This window comes from Neomonachus schauinslandi, chromosome Y (assembly GCF_002201575.2).
Source record: "Neomonachus schauinslandi chromosome Y, ASM220157v2, whole genome shotgun sequence".
In the NCBI taxonomy this organism is placed as follows: Eukaryota; Metazoa; Chordata; class Mammalia; order Carnivora; family Phocidae; genus Neomonachus; species Neomonachus schauinslandi.
The window spans coordinates 4,403,651-4,425,785 of NC_058420.1; the positions used below are offsets into that span (position 1 = coordinate 4,403,651).

Consider the following 22,135-nt stretch of genomic DNA (forward strand, 5'->3'; position numbering starts at 1 on the left):
TACCCAACCGAAGAAAAAAGAAACAAGAAAAAAGACCAGTCAGGGAAGTGCAGAGCACAGGGCTCAAGTGGGTACTGCACACGGTTCTGAGGGTTGTTATGTCCTCAGGGGTTCCTCTCCTTCAGATCCCACTTCTGATCACCAAGTAATTAAACTTTAAAAATAAAACAGCAAGTTATTTTACCAGCAAAATGAGTTTATTCAGGAATAGCAGAGGAATGGCAATTCAGAACATGCAAGCTATAGCAAACCATAGGCAAAGCTGCAGAACAAGGGAGAGGAACGTTCCTTTATAGAGAAAACGGAGGAAGTTGGGAGGGGCTGCTTTGAATGAAAGTCTATTGGAGAAAAACAAGAATTTAGGGTGGTGATGGTTACTTACTGGCTGAACTGTGGCAGTTTCTCATTGGCTAGGCTGTTGCTGAGCTAGAAAATCTTCCTCCTGTGGGAGCAATAAAGTGAACTTTTTCTGGCATAGGAATGAAGTAAGCTGTGATGGAAAATTCATGTGTGGGCACGCTCCCCCCCCACAGGGCTTCCCAACTCCATTCTAAGTAAAATTTCCCTTTATTAATTTTCACACATCCAACAGGAGCAGAATACACATTCTTCTCAAGCATACACAGAACATTCTCCAGGATAGATCATATGTTAGGCCACAAAACAAGTCAAGAAATTTAAGAAGACTGAAATCTTATCAACCACAATGGTATAAAACTAGAAATCAATTATAAGAATAAAGCTGGAAAATATACAAATACATTGAAATTAAACCTTTTTTTAATGATTTTATTTATTTGACAGAGAGAGAGACAGTGAGAGAGGGAACACAAGCTGGGGGAGTGGGAGAGGGAGAAGCAGGCTTCCCGAGGAGCAGGGAGCCCGATGCGGGGCTCGATCCCAGGACCCTGGGATCATGACCTGAGCCAAAGGCAGACGCTTAACGACTGAGCCACCCAGGCGCCCCTAAACAACATGTTCTTGACCAACAAATGGGTCAAAGAGAAATAGAAAAACATCTTGAGACAAACGAAAAAGGAAACATAACATACCAACACTTACGGGATGCAGCAAACACTCTTCTAAGAGGGAAGTTTATAGCAGTAAATGCCTACATTAAGAAACAAGAAAGAGCTCAAATACAAAACCTACCTTTACATCTCAAGGAACTACAAAAAGAAAAACTAAGCCCAAAACTAGCAGAAAGAAGGAAATACAAAGATCAGAGCAGAAATGAATGAACTAGAAATGAAAAAGACAATAGATCAATGCAACTAAGAGCTGGGTTTTCTGCAAAGATAAGCAAAACCCTTGGCTAGATTAACCAAGAAAAAAAAAAAAGACTCAAATAAAAGTATAAATAAGAGACATTACAACTGATACCACACAAGTATTATTATGAGCAATTATACCCCAACAAACTGGACGACGTAGAAGAAATGGATAAATTCCTACAAATCTACACCTACCAAAACTGAACCATGAATAGAAAAATCTGAAGAAACTGGGGTGCCTGGGTGGCTCAGTCAGTTAAGCGTCTGCCTTCAGCTCAGGTCATGATCCTGGGGTCCTGGGATTGAGTTCCACATCTGGCTCCCTGCTTAGTGAGAAGTCTACTTCTCCCTCTGTCCACCACCCCTGCCTCGAGCTAGTGTGTGCTCTCTTTCTCTCAGATGAATAAAATCTTAAAATAAAAAAAAAAAAAGAAGAAGAAAAGAAAATCTGAAGAGACCAATTACTAGTAAGGAGATCAAATTAGTAATCAAAAACTCTCTCCACAAAAAAAAGTCCAGGACCAGATGGCTTCACTGGTGAATTCTACTGAACATTTCCTTTTTTTTTTTTTAAAGATTTTATCTATTTGACAGAGAGAGAGAGAGACAGCTAGAGAGGGAACACAAGAACACAAGCAGGGGGAGTGGGAGAGGGAGAATTCAGGTTCCTGGCTGAGCAAGGAGCCCGATGCGGGGCTCAATCCCAGGACCCCGGAATCATGACCTGAGCCGAAGGCAGATGCCCAATGACTGAGCCACCCAGGCGCCCCTCTACTAAACATTTCCTAAAGAATTAACTCCAATTCTTCTCAAACTCTTCAAAAAAAAAAAGGGGGGGGGGGTTTCCGGGGAATACTTCCAAACTCATTTTACAAAGCATTAACCTGATACAAAATTAGATAAGGACTTCATAGGAAAATAAAATTACAGGTCAACATCCCTAACAAACATAGATGCAAAAAATCCTCAACCAAATATTAGCAAACTGAATTCAACAGTACATTAGAAGGATTACACACCATGATCAAGTGGAATTTATTCTAAGGATTCAAGGATCTGGAAGTCAATCCATGTTCTACAACACATTAACAAAATGAAGGATAAAAATCATATAATCATTCCATTAGATGCAGAAAAAGCATTTCACAAATTCAACATCCTTTCATGATAAAAACTCTAAGCAAACTGAGTATAGAGGGAACATGTCTCAACACAATAAAGGCCATATACAACAAGCCTACAGCTAATACACTCAACAACGGAAAGCTGAAAGTTTTTCCTTTAAGATCAGGAACAAGACAAGAATGCTTTCTCTTTTTCTTTTTTAAAGATTTTATTTATTTATTTGACAGAGAGAGACACAGAAAGAGCAGGAACACAAGCAGGGGGAGTAGGAGAGGGAGAAGCAGGCATCCCATGGAGCAGGGAGCCTGATGTGGGGCTCGATCCCAGGACCCTGGGATTATGACCTGAGCCGAAGGCAGACGCTTAATGACTGAGCCACCCGGGCGCCCCAAGAATGCTTACTCTTGACACCTTAATCCAACACAGTACTTGAAGACCAAGCCAGAGCAATTAGACAAGGAAGAGAAAAGCTGTCCAAATCAAAAAGTAGTAGTAAAATGGTATCTATCTGCAGATGACATATTATATATAGAAAACCCTAAAGATTTACTAAAACGCCATTAAAACCAAGAAATGAATTCAGTAAAGCTGCAGGATGGAAAATGAATATACAGAAATCAGTTGTGTTTCTATACACTCATAATGAAGCATCAGAAGAGAAGTTAAGAAAACAGGACCATTTACAATAGCATCAAAAAGAATACTTAGGGGGGCGCCTGGGTGCCTCAGTTGGTTAAGCGACTGCCTTCGGCTCACGTCATGATCCTGGAGTCCCGGGATCGAGTCCCGCATCGGGCTCCCTGCTCGGCAGGGAGTCTGCTTCTCCCTCTGACCCTCCTCCCTCTCATGCTCTCTGTATCTCATTCTCTCTGTCTCAAATAAATAAATAAAATCTTTAAAAAAAAAAAAGAATACTTAGGAAAAAATTTAACCAAAGCAATGAAAGATCTGAAAACCATAAGACGTTGAAGAAACTGAAGATACAAATAAATGGAAAGATATTCCACGTTCGTGGACTGGAAGAATATTGTTAAAATGTTCATACTCCCCAAAGTGATTGACATATTTAATGCAATCCCTGTCAAAATTCCCAAAGCATTCTTTCACAGAAATATAAAGATCATAAAATTTGTATGAAACCACAAAATAAAATAAACTCCAAATAGCTAAAGCAATCTTAAGAATGAACTCAGCTGGAAGCATCACACTTCCAGATTTCAAACTATAGTACAAAGCTATAATAATGAAAATAGTGTGGTACTGGTATAAAAATAGACACCTAGATCAATGAAACACTATAAGAGAGCCCAGAAATAAATGCATTCATATATGATCAGTTAATTTACAACAGATGGGCCAAGAATATACAAGGATATATAGAGGAAAGGGGAAGAGACTATAATAAATGGTATTAGGAAAACTGAATAGGCACATACAAAAGAATGAAACTGGATCCCTACCTTACACCACACATAAAAAGCAATTCCAAATGGATTAAAGACTTGAACATAAGACCTGAACTGTAAAATTCCTGGGCGATAACATAGCAGGTAAGCTCTTTGGCATCAGTCTTGGCAATGATTTTTTGGATTTGACACAAGAATGAAAGGCAACAAAAGCAAAGATAAACAAGTGAGATTACATCAAATTAAAAATCTTCTGCACAGCAAAGGGCACCATCAACAAAGTGAAAAGGCAACCTGTCCAAGTGGAAGAAAGTATCTGCAAACCATGTATCTGATAAAGGGTTAATATCCAAAATATATAAAAAACTCATATGACTGAAGAGCAAAAAACAATCCAATTTGAAAAATGGGCAGAGGAACTTTTTTTTTTTTTTTAAGATTTTACTTATTTAAGTAATCTCTAACACCCAATCTGGGGCTCGAACTTACAACTCTGAGATCAAGAGTCACATGCTCCACTGACTGAGCTTGCCAGGCGCCCCTGAACAGACATTTTTCTAAAGACAACATACAGGTACGTGAAAAGGTGCTCAACATCACTAATCGTCAGTGAAATGCAAATCAAAACCACAATGAGACATCATGTCACACCAGTTAGGATGGTAACCATCAAAAAGAAAAGAGATAACAAGTGTTGGTGAGGTTGTGCACTGTTGGTGGGAATATAAATTGGTGCAGCCACTGTGGTTAAGAGTATGGAGGTTCCTCAAAAAATTAAAAAATAGAAGTACCCTATGATCCAGCAATCCCACTTCTGGGTACTTAACCAAAGGAAATGAGAACAGGTTCTTGAAGAACTATCTGGACTGCCATGTTCACTGCAGTATTATTCACAATAGTCCAGCTCTGGAAACTTAAGTGACCATCAAGGAGGGATGGATTAGTAAAGATGATGTGGTGTATATAGTATATATACACGTATATACATACACACCATCTACACAATGGAATATTATTGAGCCATGAGAAAGAAGGCATCCTGCTCTTTGCAACAATACTTTGAGGGCATAATGCTAAGTGAAATAAGGCAGAGAAATACAAATACTGTATGTTCTCACTTACATAGGGAATCTTAAAAAGGTGAACTAGAAACAGACTAAACTGGTGGTTACCAGGAGCTGGGGAGTGGGGAAGAGGTGTTGGTCAAAGAGCACACACTTCCAGTTACAAGAGGAGTAAATTCAGAAAATCTCATGTACAGCATGGTGATTACAGTGAATAATATTGTATCATACTTGAAAGTTGCTATGTTCTTACCCGTAAGTGGTGATTGTGTGACATGATGCAGGTGTTTGCTAATGCTGTGGTGGTCATCATTTTGCAACATGTAAGTGGCACCACATCAACATGTTCTATACCTTAAATGCACACAATGTTATATGTCAATTTTATCTGCAAGCTGGAAGAAAAAAAGACGTTATGAGGTGGTGTTGAAAGAGAAGATGCCAAGTTCTTGGTGGCAACAGGACTTGATGTTTGATGTGCTAAGTGTGATAATGATGATGCCTAGACAACTTCTTTCTTCAATGACTTTCAAAGGTATACTTCAATGAGAAACTCCTTAGAAGCCTAAGCAGTAACAAATACAAAAAAATCGCCTTCCCACTTTGTTAGAATTCAGTGACCTAGTAAGTATCACTGGCAAAACCAATTCAACCCAGTCTGTATTTGTACAGGGAAATGATCTCTGGGACCTCACTGAAAAGACAGACCAGACAAAGCCATCCCATGTTAGGAGCTGGGGGACCATGGGTTAGCACTGTCCAGGCAAACTGGGTGGGTGGTCACCCTCAGGGCCGTTCTGTGTGCACTTTCTGGTGACCATACCGGCAACGTCATTAAAGAACTTTTCCAAGATGCTCCCACACACAAGACGCTGGACTGTGAGGTACAGGTGTGCAAAGATGAAGAAAGGGGAACAACAGCAAATGGGTTTCTTCCTCCCTTTCTGGAAGTTCTGCGGGTGCTGCGCTGGAGTGCAATTATCCTATTTGTTCGCTGTGTGGTTTCTAAAGGTCACTCTGGAAAGGGATATGCAATGGGCGACCCACTGCAAGTTGTGGGATGTCTTCCACAGGGGCAGCTCCAGAACCGCCCAGCTTGGAGGCAGCACTGGTCTCCCACCAGGGTATGTACATCCTGGCTCTGCAACTTGATGGCTATGAGACCCTGATCAAGTCACCAACCTCTCTGTGCCTCGCATTTCCTCATCCATAACATGTGGATAGTCATAGTACACATGCTTCATATGGATGATGTAAGAATTAAGTGAGTTCATAAAGGTTTAAAATGGTACCTGGTACACAGAAAGTGCTCAGTAAATGTTACTTTCTCTTTTTATCACCATCTAAGAATGGGTTGTGTTCATTCTCAAGAAAAAGATGTGAAAAGTAAAGACCAGAGGTGATACTGCATTATTTCTAACACCTGGGACGGAAAGGCCTGTGTCCTTATTTTCAGGGACAGATCAGACGGCAAGTGTTGGGGAAGATGGCCTCCTATTTGACAGGGGGTAGCCCAGCTCTGGAGAGGAAAGGAACATAGCTGAAACTTCCAATATGTAGGCCTGGAACTTGACCAAGAAGTTTTCGAATAAATATAACCTCTGACAAAAATGGGAAGGAACAAAACTCATTCTAGTGTCATGCAAAGCCTAAAAAGGAGAAATTCTAAAGAGGTGTTACTTGACTAGATGATTTTTGGTTTATATACTATGATACCAAATAAAATTTGAAAAACAAAATTGCATGGGATTACACATAAAATTTTTATTGAGAATTTTGTCTTGTTACAGAGAATTCATAGGCCTTTAGTTACATTATATGGATAAGATGCTGGACAGCAAACATGGTTACCAAAAGTCATCTGTTTCTTCATGAGAAAAGCCCGTGAAACTAAATTAGGGAAAGATAAAAACAATTTTAATTTATTAAATTCTTGACAAGTTCATTCACGGATCTTTATGATGTTCACATTCTTTCTCTGTGGGGTTTCTGCCCTTGCTTAAGCAATTTTACAAATTAAAAAATGCAACAGATTTTTTTTGAAGTCCCTAATTTTGATTGTTTCACTAATTTCTTACAGGGAGACTCAAATATCTGAACGTTTCCCTTGGCTGACACACCAGCAACTTAATGGTCTGTGCAGGAACACCATATTGAGGAAACCATACCTTTCGTCTTTGTCACTCAATGGCACTGTGTCCACTTCTGAGGCTTCTCTGCCAACCTTTGAACTCTGATACAAAGAGGGAAAAAGAATCTTGAAATTACATTATGTATCAGTTTTATTCAACATTTTCATTTCTCTAAGGACTAATTTGAGATATATATGCAACTTAAAAGAGTCTAAAAAAGAGGTGACTTTTCAACATGAAATTCAGCAAGCCCATCAAAATAAACTATCTGGTACCCATTCTCAACACCCACAGTGTGTGAGACTGAAGTAAAACATCAATGTTTCAGATGGTACTAATGCATTCATTATTCATGAACAGACCTTTCATTACATTTCTTTCTTGTTCTTAAAATGAGAGACATCCTAATTTTTATAAAAGTTGACAAATCAAAACCTCGTCAATCTTTCCCCAAGCAAAGCGATGAAATTTTGTCAAGAGTGTCATGTATCAAAAAGACTCAGGGCTCTATCTGAATTGTGGATTTTCTATGCTTCTACCTTTTTGTCTCCAGTGGAGAAGGCAGATTTGGGTCCTACAGCTTTCTAACAAACCAAAGCATCCCTCGGCAACACCCTCCACAGAAGGCCGGGCCACAGCATCAGCACCTTATCTGCCGTCTCCTGGTCTTGATCCCGCTGAATAATTTTCATGTATTTCTCTAAAGGATTTTCACCACAAACAGATTTGCCTTTCGTTTCTTCAACACTCATTTCTAATTCTTTTTCCATTTCAATCTTCAATGATTCTTCAATCATCCTCTATGGAATAGACAGGTGCCAACATAGGAAATACACAAGTACATTAAAACAACTTGTAAGTGTTTAAAAAGGCATAGAAACATAATCCTGGTCCTTTAAGTACAACCTGCATGCCAAACAACTGTTTCTTTAACTGAAGTCATTGCTACCAAAGGGAGACAAACAGGTATCTCAATGAAGGAAGGAATTAATTTGCCTCAAGTGGCCTGTGCTTTAAACCAAATTAACCAGGAGTCCAAGGAACATCCATATGGAAGATGAATTTCGGTAAGACTCAGCAGGTCTGTGAAGTGGCCAGAGTAACCCATGCACCTAGGACCAGAATCAGGACCTAGAAGGCCAAAAGAGAATCAGAGGAAGGAGGAGGGCAGGGGAGGCCCTGGAAGCCACTGCTGACCAGCAGTCACTTCCCTGGGGTTACTCTAGTCCCAGCTAGCTGACCTTGGAAGTCTTCTTTAAACCTCATTTAAAGGGGTGCCTGGGTGGCTCAGTCGTTAAGCGTCTGCGTTCGGCTCAGGTCATGATCCCAGGGTCCTGGGATCAAGCCCTGCGTCGGGCACCCTGCTCCGCGGGAAGCCCGCTTCTCCCTCTCCCACTTCCCCTGCTTGTGTTCCCTCTCTGGCTGTGTCTCTGTCAAAAAATAAATCTTAAAAAAAAAAAAAAAAAAAAAGAACCCCATTTAAAAAGGGAAGACCTATAGCAAAGCAAAGCCAAGCCCACCTCCTCTACAGCTTGTTTCCAGGACCAGATGAGAACGCAAATGAGCTTGCAAAAGCTCCCCTTTGTTGCTAAACTCCTAAGGTCTATGTTATACATAGCCTTTCTCAGTGCTCTTAAGCAAAGAAGACTGGGATGCCTACAGCAGGCTTTTAATACTAAATTTAATAAGACTAAAATTTGTATGGAACCTCAAAAGACCCAAATAGCCAAAACAATCTTGAAAAAGAAGAACAAAGCTGAAGGTATCACAATGCCAGATTTCAAGATATACTACAAAGCTATAATAATCCAAACAGTCTGGTACTGGCACAAAAACAGACACATAGATCAGTGGAACAGAACGGAGAGCCCAGAAGTAAACCCATGCTTATATGGTCAATTGATCTACGACAAAGGAGGCAAGAATACACAACAGGGAAAAGACAATCTCTTCAAAAACTGGTGCTGGGAAAACTGGGCCACTTTCTTAAACAAAAATACGCTCAAAATGGATTAAAGACCTAAATGTGCAACCTGAAACCACAGGAATCCTAGAAGAGAACATAAGCAGTAACTTCTCTGACATCTGCCTTAGCAACATTTTTCTAGATATGTCTTCTGAGACAAGGGCAACAAAAGCAAACAATAACAACAAAAAACAAACAAAAAAACCCCAAAACCTAGTGGGACTACATCAAGATAAAAAGCTTCAGCACAGTGAAGGAAACCATCAACAAAACAAAAAAAACAACAAAAAAAAATGGGCAGAGGACCTGAATAGACATTTCTCCAAAGACATTCAGATGGCCAACTGACACATGAAAAGATGCTCATCATCACTCATCATCAGGGAAATACAAATCAAAACTACAATGAGCTATCACTTCACACCTGTCAGAATGGCTAAAATCAAAAAGACAACAAGTGTTGGCGAGGATGTGGAGAAAAAGAAATGCAAACTGGGGCAGCCACTGTGGAGGACAATATGGAGGTTCCTCAAAAAATTAAAAGTAGAATTACCATATGATCCAGTAATTCCACTACTGGGTATTTACCCAAAGAAAACAAAAACACTAATTTGAAAAGATACACGCCCCCCTATGTTTACTGCATTATTTACAATATCCAAGATATGGAAGAAGCCCAAGTGTCCATCCATAGATGAATGGATAAAGAAGAGGTGGTATATATACACAATGGACTATTACTCAGCCATAAAAAGGATGAGATCTTGCCATCTGTGACAACCCGATGGACCTAGAGGATATTATGCTAAGTGAAATAAGTCCGAGAAAGACAAATACCATATGATTTCACTTACATGTGGAATCTAGAGAACAAAACAAATGAACAAAGAAACAACAAACCCAAAACACCCAGACTCAAATATGGAGAACAAACTGGTGGTTGCCAGGGAGGAGGTGGGTAGGGGGATAGGGGAAATAGATAAAGGGGATTAAGAGGTACAAACTTCCAGTCATAAAATATGTAAGTTACAGCAATTTGAAGTACTGCATAGGGAATACAGTCAATAATACTATAATAATGTTGTATGGTAAAAAAAAAAAAAAAAAAAAAAAAACAAAACCAAAGTTATCTGCCACTCCTATGACTTCAGGACACACGAAGGACTCATGTCCCTGAGAACAAGGTACTTACAGGAGGTGTACCAAGGGAAAAGCAGCATAGGGAATTTGCGTGTACTTAGCATTACCCGCTCTTGATCCAATTTTTCTAGTTCTCTTCGTTCCCTTTCTAAAGCCTCTCGCCGCTCATTCTGCCTTCTTTCTTCTCTCTGCCTGCGGTCTTTCATGTGCTCTTCCCATATTTTTTCTTCTTCCTTCTGTTCTCCCATTTGTTTCTGATCTACGCCTAACGGGACAGAAAAGAAAAGGCACGTAGTTTCCAGCATCGGATTTTTCAAATATATGCATGAGTGCTTTGCAGGGGCCCTTGCCAAGACTCAGGAAGACTCTGCTTGGTTCTTAGAGGACTCTTGACCTGCTCCATCTTCAAGCCCCCAAACCCACTTCTAGCCCTGTGCCCTGCCTTTTACTTTGCTAAGATGAAGGCAAGTCACCCTTAATACGATGACTATAACTGCCTCTCATGCCCCCACAATCGCAGCTTCTTACGCTCTTCGCTCACCTCCGCCCTTCCCAAGGCAAGCCCTGCCTTTGGTTAGGAGGCTGCCCCCAGCTTTAGGACTCAGACTTAACCGTCAGTCCCTCTTCATTTACACAGCACTTTCCCAGCTCTTCCCCTTGCTCCTGTGCAGGCGTCCCAGTCTCTCCTGCCCCAGACAAGACGCCCTCCACCCCCCCACCCCCCCCATTCTAGCCAGCTCGCTGCTGCTGCCCACCTCCTCCAGGCTGATCCCCGACCCTTCCCATACCTCCTTCTCTAGGCCCGACCTCTCTGTTTCCTCACTCCCTGGTTTCTAACAGGCTTCCTGCCATCAGCACATGGAGACCCCAGAGCCCTGGCTTCATACCTGAACTCATCATTCCTGTCCCTTTAATCATGCTCTTTCCATGCTATGTCCACTCGGCCACCAGGGCTTAGAGGTTCTTCTTCCTCCTGCTGCACTGAGGGTCCTTATCACCATTTACCTGGGTGGCGGCAATCACCTAGTCAACGCCCTCCAGGACACTCGTCTGCCTTCAAGCAACCCACCTTCACCTTTGTGAGCACCAGTCACTTCCTGGATCTGCTCTGCACACTGTCTGCTCTGGGGGACTCCTAACCCATAGTGGTTTAGGCTGACAATCTGCCTTTTTCTTTCCAGACTGACTTCCTCTATCACCGTAACCTTCACATCCGAAACATTCCATCTATAGAGCAGCTCGCTCACTGGTGGCTGAGCACAGCTGCATCAGCCTTGCGCCATGACCTTGCTTTCACGGCCTCCTTAACCTGACATGCTCCCTTCTTCCCCCACAACCTTACCTCCTATGGAAGCCCTCACTTAAAAGCCACCTCCTCTGGGAGGTCCTCCTTATTCCTAAAGTGACAACTGGCCACTCCAGCACCTTATTCACACAGTGCTTTGTACCTGCCTTGTCACAACCCATAGGCATCTGTCTCCCTACTTCTGCTCCTTCTGGCCAAGGACCATGTTTTAATCGTTTGTTCCCTAAGCCTGCAACACAGGTCCGCACACCTCACATGCTGAATTCAATCTCAATTCCACAGATGACTGTGCTGACCTTTTTCTCCTCCAGCTCTGGCCTATAACCTCAACTTTCCCCAGCAATGCTAAGAAACAACAAATTCACAGGTTCACCATGGGACTTCAAACCTCGTTGCCATGCACTGTCCTAAGTCACTAGCAAAAAGTCAGCTTTACTGACGGGACAGGAGCAACAGTCTTCTCTTAATCCTGGTCAGGAAATTCTAATACCACAGGAGGCGCTGACCATTTCCATAGGCAGCGACGCAGCGTCCTGCCTGCTGGGGCAAGGAGGCTTCCTCCTCGGTCTGTCAGAGTAAAACCATCTATTAGTAGCAACGTCACAGTAAGAATGCAGTTTGGGAGCGAATTTAAACACATGAAAAGGGCTGCTTCTTCCCTGGGAGGTGTACTCTGTAGCCGAGTCCAGTGTACTCAGCAGAGTGGCGTACCGAAACCGTCTTGGACATTAAGAACAGAGAAAAGAAGTGTTTCCACTGACACAAAGGCATCAAGCCTGCGGCTTTTTCATTTCCCTTTGCACCCAGATGAAGAGGTGAAACAACAAATATAAGAGACTTTCTCAATGACCAAAAGGTAACCACACTATTTAATAATCATTTAAAAGGCCATTCACCATAATCTATGTTATGTGTCAGAAACAGAACACCTGTCAGCTCAGTTGCTTTCCCTTATCCTATTACGTTATTTTACTTCCCTACTCACTCAGATTTCTGCCAAACGGCTGCCCATCAGATCTGCTCTCCGGCGCCACGGTCCCTATCGGTATCTATCCCACTGGAGGTCCTCGATGACGGCCTGCCGACTGTCCCATTCTCCTACTAGAAGCTCCATGAAGCAGGGGCCTGGGTTGGTACACTGCTGTATGCCCAGCCACGATGAAAGTGCACAGCAGAGAAAAGGCTCTTGATCAGGCCTCAACGAAGGAGTGCTTTCCAGAATGATTTACTCCGGAATCAGCAAAAATCAACCCTCTCAAAGTCTCCTGCTTCTTTCAGGGATTGCTCATATTCCCAACTGTGCCTTAAACCAAGAAACTGTTTCTAAGAGGCTTTGCATAGCTTTTAGGGATGATGTCCTCGCAATGTTTGGAAAGGACTAATAGGTGGTTTTACTAAAAGCATTTCCTTTCAACTTTGGGGCTTCAACACTTAGGTCCAAGAAGAAAAGGACCTGGCTGTTGGCTGAGCCCTGGAGCAAAGCTCCAATCTCCCCGCTACACCTTTCTTCCACCCAGGGGAGGGAAGTGGGTCATCTGGAGGAGGCAAAGGAAAGACCAGGTGAGCCCGCAAGACAAGTCTCATGACCAGTTTCCTGCAACGTCACCAGTTTTTCTGAAGACTGAAATATATAAAGGTTTTGCTTATCCTACTTTCTTAAGGCATGGAGGAAGCAAATAGAAAACGAAACGAAATAAGATTCAATATTACTAATTCGTTAATCTATTTTGTTTACTAAAACACAGGAAAACTTACTCGGGTAGTGACAGGACATAGGTCTGGCAGCCGCAGCAGCATCCACATGAGGCATGTCGCCGGCAGGATGGAGGCCGTCCGCTTCAAACGGCCTCGCTGCGCTCCCTGCAACTACACGAGGTGCAAACAAGTATCCCGTGCGTCCTCAGGAATGAGGGCAAGAGAAGGGGGTGCAGCGCAGTGTCGGGAGAACTCATGGTGAAGCATGCGCGTTTTGGCCAAAACAACTGGGCCAGCTCTTTGTCTCGAGGACTCTAGAAGTCTACATTGGAGCCGCATGACCATGGTATTCACTTCTCCCAGTGTTCTTCTGCTTTCAAGAATTAGATGTCTTTATAAAGTCTCATTGGTTACCCAAAAGGAAAAATCAACTGAGTGAAAGAATTCACCTGGCTTGCTGATAATCACTTGAATTCTATTTGAAATCAATGATTTAACAAACGTAGTCAAAAGGATTTTGAAAGATTTACTAAGCGTTATCAGTGAAATGTTCAAAATGATGCTTTCACACTCGCCATGAAGCTCACGAAGCAAAATGGCAGGTTATGTACAAATATGAAGACCTCCAAGGTGGACAGAGCTGCGGGGATGACCCGCGCTACAGCTCTATTTTGTACTTAAGCAGTGGGCTCTAGGCAGGGCCACAGCTGGGCACCAATTCTAGACTCGCAAGCTTGTATTATTTTACCTCCATTTTTTAATTTAAAAAATGGGCTTTCTAAATCTTAGGCAGTCAATGGAATCTGTATACTTTAAATAAAAATAACAGCATACTCCTGTTCCGTAAAAGGGAAAAAAGAATTTTTAAAAATCACTTATTTTAAATCTGAGGCAATCCCAAACTTGGTAAACTGAGTTAAGGATTCACTTACAGGCTCAGCTCCAACTTTGAAATTCTGAGCTATCCTCAAATGCTTAATAAATGGAACTCAGAACGCACCCCTGAAAATCTTCGTGATATAAAAATGAGGCAATATATCTGTATTTGTGCTTTTATCACAAAATAAAAATGTCCTGGGGTGCTTTTATCACAAAATAAAAATGTCCTGGGGTGCCTAGGTGGCTCAGTCGTTAAGCGTCTGCCTTTGGCTTGGGTCATGACCCTAGGGTTCTGGGGTCGAGCCCCGCATCGGGCTCCCTGCTCCGCGGGAAGCCTGCTTCTCCCTCTCCCACTCCCCCTGCTTGTGTTCCCTCTCTCGCTGTGTCTCTGGGTGTCAAATAAATAAAATCTTTTAAAACAACAACAAAACAAAATAAAAATATCCTAATCTGTAATTTCTTTGCTTTTCATGACAATGAATATGTTTCACCAAAACTAAGCTTTCTACATTTTGAACTTATAAAAACCAGTACGCATATTTGAACTTACATTCAAAAGATGATTCAAATTCCTCATTGTCCTTAAAAGGTAGCTTGCCTGGATTTGAAAATTCACTTTTTTCCTGAAGTTCCATTTGTCTTTGATAAAGACTGGATTGGAAGAATAAAATTCAAGAATGTCAAGTTGTAGGAATGTAAAACCCAAGAGCACAGGGCAATGAAAACCTTTTGGGACTCAAGAAAATGCTTTCGAAAAGCAGTTTTTCTTGGGCTCACGAAGAATAAGAGCTACACTGCAGCTACACTGCAGGGGGCACCTTCCATGCACCAGGCATCCCTCTAAGCTGTTCGCTTGGTGACTCCTCATACCACTAAATGCCGTGAGATAGGTACTGCTATCATTCCCGCATTATTCCTAGGAGGAGCTGACTTTTTCAAGAACCAGAAAACATTTCTGAAAAAACCGAATTCTGGGGGCGCCTGGGTGGCTCAGTCATTAAGCGTCTGCCTTCGGCTCAGGTCATGATTCCAGGGTCCTGGGATCAAGCCCTACATCGGGCTCCCTGCTCCCTGGGAAGCCTGCTTCTCCCTCTCCCACTCCCCCTGCTTGTGTTCCCTCTCTCGCTGTGTCTCTGTCAAATAAATAAAATCTTTAAAAAAAGAAAAGATAAAAACGAATTCTGCACACTGTCAGCAGGAGAGGTTATACTACAAGCCCCATGTGCATCAAAGGGCCCTAACTCAGCACATGCGTCTTATCTTTCTTCCTGGCTTTATTACAACAAAGAATGATATAAAAAAAAACATTAGTCTTTAGGATCGTAACAGGCACACATGGCAGTTTTCAACTCTGTATAGCGTAATGGAATCAGCATGCAGAAGCCCAGGCTGGAGCCCAGAACTAAGGAGTCAGAGTCTCCAGCCATGGGGACCAGGCACAAACAGTGGTTCCTCATGTGACTCAAATCCCAGACTGGACAACCCACTGCTGAGCTCCTAAACACATCCACTCCCTCCTGCTTTAGCAATCATATCCCAGGACCCATTACCAATTTAGAATTTATTTCAATGATCTACAAATTGGAACCTTCTAAGATCGGGAACAAGACAAGTATGTCCACTCTTGCGACTTTTATTCAACATAGTACTGGAAGTCCTAGCCACAGCAATCAGACAAGAAATAAAAGGCATCCGTATTGGAAAAGAAGAAGTAAACTGTCCCCATCTACAGATGACATGATCCTATACATAAAAAATCCTAAAGACGCCACCAAAAAACTATTAGAATAAATGGATTCAGGGAAGTCGCAGGATAGAAAATTCATACCCAGAAATCAGTTGCGTTTCTACACACTAATAATGAAGTAGCAAAAAGAGAAATTAAGAAAAAATTCCATTTACAGTTGCACCAAAAATAATACCTAGAAATAAATTTAACTAAGGAGCTACAAGACCTGTACTGAGAACTACAAAAACGCTGATGAAAGAAAACTCAAGATGACACAAACTGCAAGATATTCCATGCTCATGGATTGGAAGAAATAATACTATTAATATGTCCCTGTTACCCAAAGCAATTGACAGATTCAATGCAATCCCCATCAAAACACCAACAGCATTTTTCACAGAACTAGAACAAGTAATACTTAAAATGTGTATGGAACCACAAAAGACCCCCAAATAGCCAAAGCAATCTTGAGGAAGAAGAACAAAGCTGAAGTAGCACAATTCCAGATTTCAAGATATACCGCAAGGCTATAGAAATCAAAATGGTATGGTACTGGCACAAAACCAGACATAAAGATCAGTGGAACAGAACTGAGAGTCCAGAAATAAACCCACACTGATATGGTCAATTAATCTACAAGAAAGGAGGCAAGAATATACCCTGGGGAAAGGACAGTCTCTTCAATAAATGGTCTTGGGAAAACTGGACAGCTACATGCAAAACAATGAAATTAGACCACTTCCTTACACCATACACAAGAATAAACTCAAAAGGGTTAAAGACCTAAATGTGAGACCTGAGGCCACAGAAATCCTGGAAGAGAGCACAGGCAGTAATTTCTCTTACATCAGCCTTGGCAAATTTTCCTAGATAGGTCTCCTGATGCAAGAGAAACAAAACAAAATTAAACTACTGGGACTACATAAAAATAAAAAGCTTTTGCACAGCAAAAAGAAACCATCACAAAATGAAAAGGCAACCTACTGAATGGGAGAAGATATTTGTAAATGATAGATCCCGTAAGAGGTTAAAATCTAAAATATGTAAAGAATTTATACAACTCAACACCAATAATACAAATAATCTGATTAAAATGGCCAGAGAGGGGTGCCTGGGTGGCTCAGTCGGTTAAGCGTCTGCCTTCAACTCAGGTCATGATCCCAGGGTCCTGGGATTGAGCCCCACGTCGGGCTCCCTGCTCCGCAGGAAGCCTGCTTCTCCCTCTCCCTCTGCTGCTCCCCCTGCTGTGCTCTCTCTGTGTCAAATAAATAAAATCTTTAAAAAAATTAATAAAATAAAACGGCCAGAGAATCTGAATAGACATTTTTCCAAAGACCTACAGATGACCAACAAACACATGAAAAGAGGCTCAACATCACTCATAAGGAAAATGCAAATTAAAGCCACAATGAGGTATCACCTGACACCTGTCAGAATGGCTATAACCAAAAAGACAAGAAGCAACAAGTGTTGGCGAGGACGTGGAGAAGGAACCTTCGCGCACTACTGGTGGGAATGCAAACTGGCGCAGCCACTGTGGACAGTATGGAGGTTCCTCAAAAAATTAAAAACAGAAAGACCATATGATTCAGTAATTTCACTACTGGGTATTTATGCAAAGAAAATGAAAACACTAATTTAAAAAGATACATGTACCCTTATGTTTAGAGCAGCATTATTTATAATAGCCTAGATATGGAAGCAACCCAAATACCCATCAATCAGTGAATGGATAAAGAAAATGTGGTGTATATATATCTATACATAACAGGATATCACTCAGCCATAAAAAAGCATGAGATTTTTGCCACCTGCAACAACACAGATGGACCTAGAGAGTATTATGCTAAGCGAAATAAATCAGACTGAGAAAGACAAATACCATGTAATTTCATTTACATGTGGAGTCTAAAAAACAAATGAACAAACAGAGGCCCCTGGATGGCTAAGTCAGTTAAGCATCTGACTCTTGATTTCGGCTCAGGCCATGATCTCACAGTTGTAAGATGGAGGCCTGCGTCGGGCTCCGCACTTAGCGCAGAGTCTGCTTGGGATTCTCTCGCCCTCTGCCCCTCCCCCCACTCGTGAGCACTGTCTCTGAAATAAATAAGATCTTAAAAAAAAACAACAAATGAATAAACAAAGAAAAAGCAGAATCAGACCTATCAATACAAAAAGAACAAAGTGATGATGGCCAGAGGGAAGGGGGCCAAGGGATGAAAATGGGTAAAGGGGAGGGGGAGGTACAGGTTTCCACTTATGAAACGAGTAAGCCATGGGAATAAAAGGTACAGCACAGGGACTACGGTCAATGGCCGTGCAATAGGATTGTACAGTGACAGATGTGGGCTACAGTTGTGGGGAGCACAGAATGACGTATGGAGTCAAATCACTATGCTGTGTACCTGAAACTAATCTAACATCGTGTATCAACTATACTCAAGTACAAAAAAAAGCTGGAACCTGTTTGTTTATATTTAAATGCCAAAATATTTTTATATGACTTTTTAGTGATGTGTGAAATTGTCTTAAGCTCAAACTGAATTTGTTTTCCCAGATTTTGGACAATTTGTTTTACCTTCGTTAACCGAGTCTATTTTTGAAGTACGAAAATGTTTACTGATACCACAGTGTAAATTCTACACACCAAGTTTAGCAAAGAAGTAGAAACTACTTTGTTAAAAGGAATGTTCTTCCCCACTCCCACTCCAGGTAACTTAGATGATTCTCAAAGATCACACATCATCTTACAATCTGATTACCAACTCTACACTGCCACAGAAAGCCCAAATGAGTCCAGGCTGAGACCCTGTGCAGCTCAGCAGACTGGGCAGAGGTCGAGCGGAAGGCGGTGTTACCTGGCCTGCTCTGGAGAGCTGGGCAGCGGGTGGAGGGAAGGGCTGTGCCTGGACTCAGCAGGTGAGGGCCGGGGTGTTCTGTCGGGACAAGGACTGGGGCCAGCAGCGTGGGATCGGTCCAGACCTAAGGGACAGAAGGCCTGACTATTTAAAAATTGCAAGAAGACAGCAACATGGTTTCCAAACAGTTCTATTACTCTGACAATGAATTCTATTATCCTTGTAAACAGCTGAGTATGATGCATAAATGATCTACAAAGCTAACGATTCAAGCCCCTCAACGAAACTGCAGTAGTAACTCAAACATATACAACTAACCAGCAGTAAAGGGAAAGCCACCGTCACTCTGCACCTGTCTGTGTGCCCAGGAAGTTGCTAGAACAGGACATTACCCCACCCCCGCAACATGGGGGAGACGCCACTGTTAACCGGGAAAGGCAGATTGAGAGAGAGGACCCAAGTGCCTGGGCTCAGGCGTTTCCGGGCTCAGCTCCCACTCCTTCCTGCCGTCCCGGGCTGCACTCTTACTCGGGGAAGAGGCCCTCCCAGGACCAGACCCTTCCAAATCCAGAGCGTCCTGCAACCCTCTCGGCAGCAGCTCACCTTCCAGATACATTTCACCGTCGAGGCTCCTTTTTGCTTTGGGAATGGGAGGGGAGGAGAGGCATCTGGAGGCGGTGCTCCTGCGTGGCCGCGAGGCGCTGCTCTTGTCCTCCTCGGGGGTGCCCACCAGAGGCTGCTCAGAGACAACTCTGCCCTCGGCACAAGTGCGTCTTTGGGGTGAACTCGAAGTGATGCTTTTGAGTGTCCCTAGCAAGTAGAGGGGTGGCAGGCTGTTGGCTGCTAAAGGGCTTTTAGCGGGGAGCTGACTAAGTCTTCGATGGTAATTTCGGAAAGCTTTCTCCAAACGTTCGGCCTCTTGCTCTAGCTCTTTCACCCTTGCCTTGGTATTGGCTACAAATTCAAGGTCAGAATCAGGGGAACTACTCTCCGTGCTCGCATTTGGATAATTTATGATCCTTGGTATAACCGCCATCAGCCCTTCCTGGTCGAGAGGATTTTTCAAGAAATCCCTGCTTATATCCCCATTACGAGGCACCACCATCTTGCCACTCAGTAGGCCACTGATGGAACAATCGATCAGAGACTGCTTCGCATTGTGGTGCACTTCATCCTCGAGTGCTGCAGGTTATAAGAAGACCACGTGAGAAATGACGGAAAAGGTGGAGAAGAGAGTTAAAATAGATCGAGATCACGATTTTTCAAAAATGAAAGAAGTATTAAGGCCTAACTTACACATTAGCTTTGGAAGCTGCAGTCATGACAGTAATTATTAACATTTATCAAGAGGTTATATGTACCTTTCATAACGCGTGATATTATTTCACAATCCATTATGCACAATTGTGCAATCTAGAAAGCTCTGAAAACCGAAAATATATTCCTAATTTATTTGGTGGCAAAGCCCAACCAGACCTCAACTCATTTGGTTGAAAAGTTTGACCTGAACCAATAGAAACCCATTTACAATCTTTACTTATTCCACCTAGCATGAATATTCATCCATTTGATTACAAAATAATTAATGTGTTTCACTGCAAGATGCTGCCCAGAACCTCCAGGGCTGTGGCAAAATCCACAAACCATAGCACAGGGCCTGAGTTTCCGGTAAGGGAAGGAAGACACGCAGTCACAACAACACTGTGGGCTAAGAACGCGCACTGCTCCCATTTTACAGATGGGGGGGCTGAGACTACCGAGGCTGGCTCACGCAGTGAGCACGATGGGAGAGCCAGTACCTGGGACCACTACCTCACCTGATGGCGCTGCCGGACAGAGGCTCGCCATGTGCAAAGCAGGGGTTCAAAAGGTTCCACCTTCTTGAACTATTGTTCATGATATGAGGTCACCAGAATTTCAGCTGTGGGCAGTCTGGCAAACAGACTTATTGAGAGAAAGTGAAGAGCAAACAAGAGTAGAAATGAGTAAAGGGAAAACTCGTGTGGGGCGAAGCGAACAAGGGCCTGACCAGGGCAGAGCATAACTGGGCCTGAGGAGGGTTCAGAACCAAGAAGCGAGAAAGCATGTCAACTGGTAACACGGAGGAACTTGCTTTGCACCTACAAGCAGCTAAAGAAGGTACGGAAGCTTCAGTGTCCTTGTTATGAAGTAGGAAGGGGCAGACGTCGGCTTGGCAATGAAAACAGTACGAAAACGACAGCAGAAACCACCTCCTCGGTGTTGGGTGTGTCCCAGGCACCGTACTGCCATCCGTCTTGCTTCACCTTCATCCATGCGGCCCAGTGCCACTCCTAGCCCTATTAACAGTGAGGACACGGAGGCCCAAGGAAGTTCAACAGAGCGTGCCCAAGGCAAACAACGAACTTCGCAAGTGGGACCCGAAACAAAGAGTGTTTCCAGACTCCGCTAGCAGCGGGACTCATTTTGCTGGCCGCCCTGCCTCTTGCCACATGTACACGTCTGTCCAGGGACACATAAAACCACCGAACAGTCAACTGGTCTTAGCGGCGGGGTAATAAACAAAAAAGCAAAGCCTAGGTTCGGGATGAATTTGGGGACTTCTGTGTCACTGTCACACCTCTCCTGAGCCATGGGGCATCTGTGACAGCAAGTCACTTTAGAGGATGACCTGGTGGGTAGTCCTGAAATAGAAGTTATACTTCTCAGGTGACACGTATTTGTATAGCTCTTCCCCTACTATGAGAATTACTAAAAATTCACTGAGTAATCATCATTACATTTTCACACACATCAGAAGCTACACACACACACACACACACTCTCTCTCTCTCTCTCTCTCTCTCTGTCTGTCTCTGACCTGTCTGGGTTTGTTTCAGTTGCAATTTCAAATCGGCAACCTGTAGAGTTAACCTCTTTACGGAGTTACTGTAATCAAGGATCTGGGCCTTCAGCTGTGCAGAATGTTCAATCTGAAAAGATTTAGGGAAGGAAAAGAAATGAACGTAAAACAAATCACAGTTTATTTCAAAAGAACAGTTCTCTCACCCGGCTTATTCTCCTTCTCTTTTTTGCCAATTCTGAGCAGCTTTATACCTATGAAACAACAGAACACACTAACAAGTTTTCCAGCTCCTTCTTTACTCCTTTCATACAGCAGCTACTCCAGGACGGGAGGCAGACATGAGAAAGAGAGCGTCAATACTGTTAAGTCGTGGGGTGAGAATCAAGAAATACTTTTAACAGTGGGCACCATCAAGGAAAACTGGGTGTTTAGGAGAGTTTACTTTCCTCTTGATTTTATTACTATCATGAATGTAATGTCACAATCACTCAAGAATTTTCTCAGATGAGAAAGAATACTGGGGGAGTAATTAGCATATGGGGGGGAATTTCTGATGTTCAAATAGATCTGATTTATGCTGGTGTGACACACGCCAAGTTTACACACCCACAAAGTGCACTGCCCTAACACTTGGATGAGCCAAGAGCAATACTCACTTCACTTTGCAGCTGTTTTTGCAGAGCCTGCTTGTGGCTTTCGAACTCATGCTCAAATGCGATGGCATGTTCGGCTTTCTT

General features: G+C 42.7%; 1 protein-coding gene across 1 annotated transcript in view; it reads right to left on the minus strand.

Moving 5' to 3' along the window:
- Nucleotides 1-6,621: 6,621 nt before the first annotated feature.
- LOC110582161 (OFD1 centriole and centriolar satellite protein) overlaps nt 6,622-22,135 on the minus strand; it is a 27,200-nt gene continuing 11,686 nt past the window's right edge. The window contains exons 2-11 of the mRNA XM_044912040.1: nt 22,055-22,132; nt 21,414-21,525; nt 19,178-19,756; nt 18,575-18,698; nt 14,538-14,638; nt 13,169-13,279; nt 10,215-10,372; nt 7,649-7,801; nt 7,038-7,102; nt 6,622-6,759 (exon numbers count right to left, since the gene is read on the minus strand). Of these exons, the coding sequence (XP_044767975.1) occupies nt 6,717-6,759; nt 7,038-7,102; nt 7,649-7,801; nt 10,215-10,372; nt 13,169-13,279; nt 14,538-14,638; nt 18,575-18,698; nt 19,178-19,756; nt 21,414-21,525; nt 22,055-22,132 (1,524 nt within the window). The 3' untranslated portion in view covers nt 6,622-6,716. The remainder of the gene's footprint in view (nt 6,760-7,037; nt 7,103-7,648; nt 7,802-10,214; nt 10,373-13,168; nt 13,280-14,537; nt 14,639-18,574; nt 18,699-19,177; nt 19,757-21,413; nt 21,526-22,054; nt 22,133-22,135) is intronic.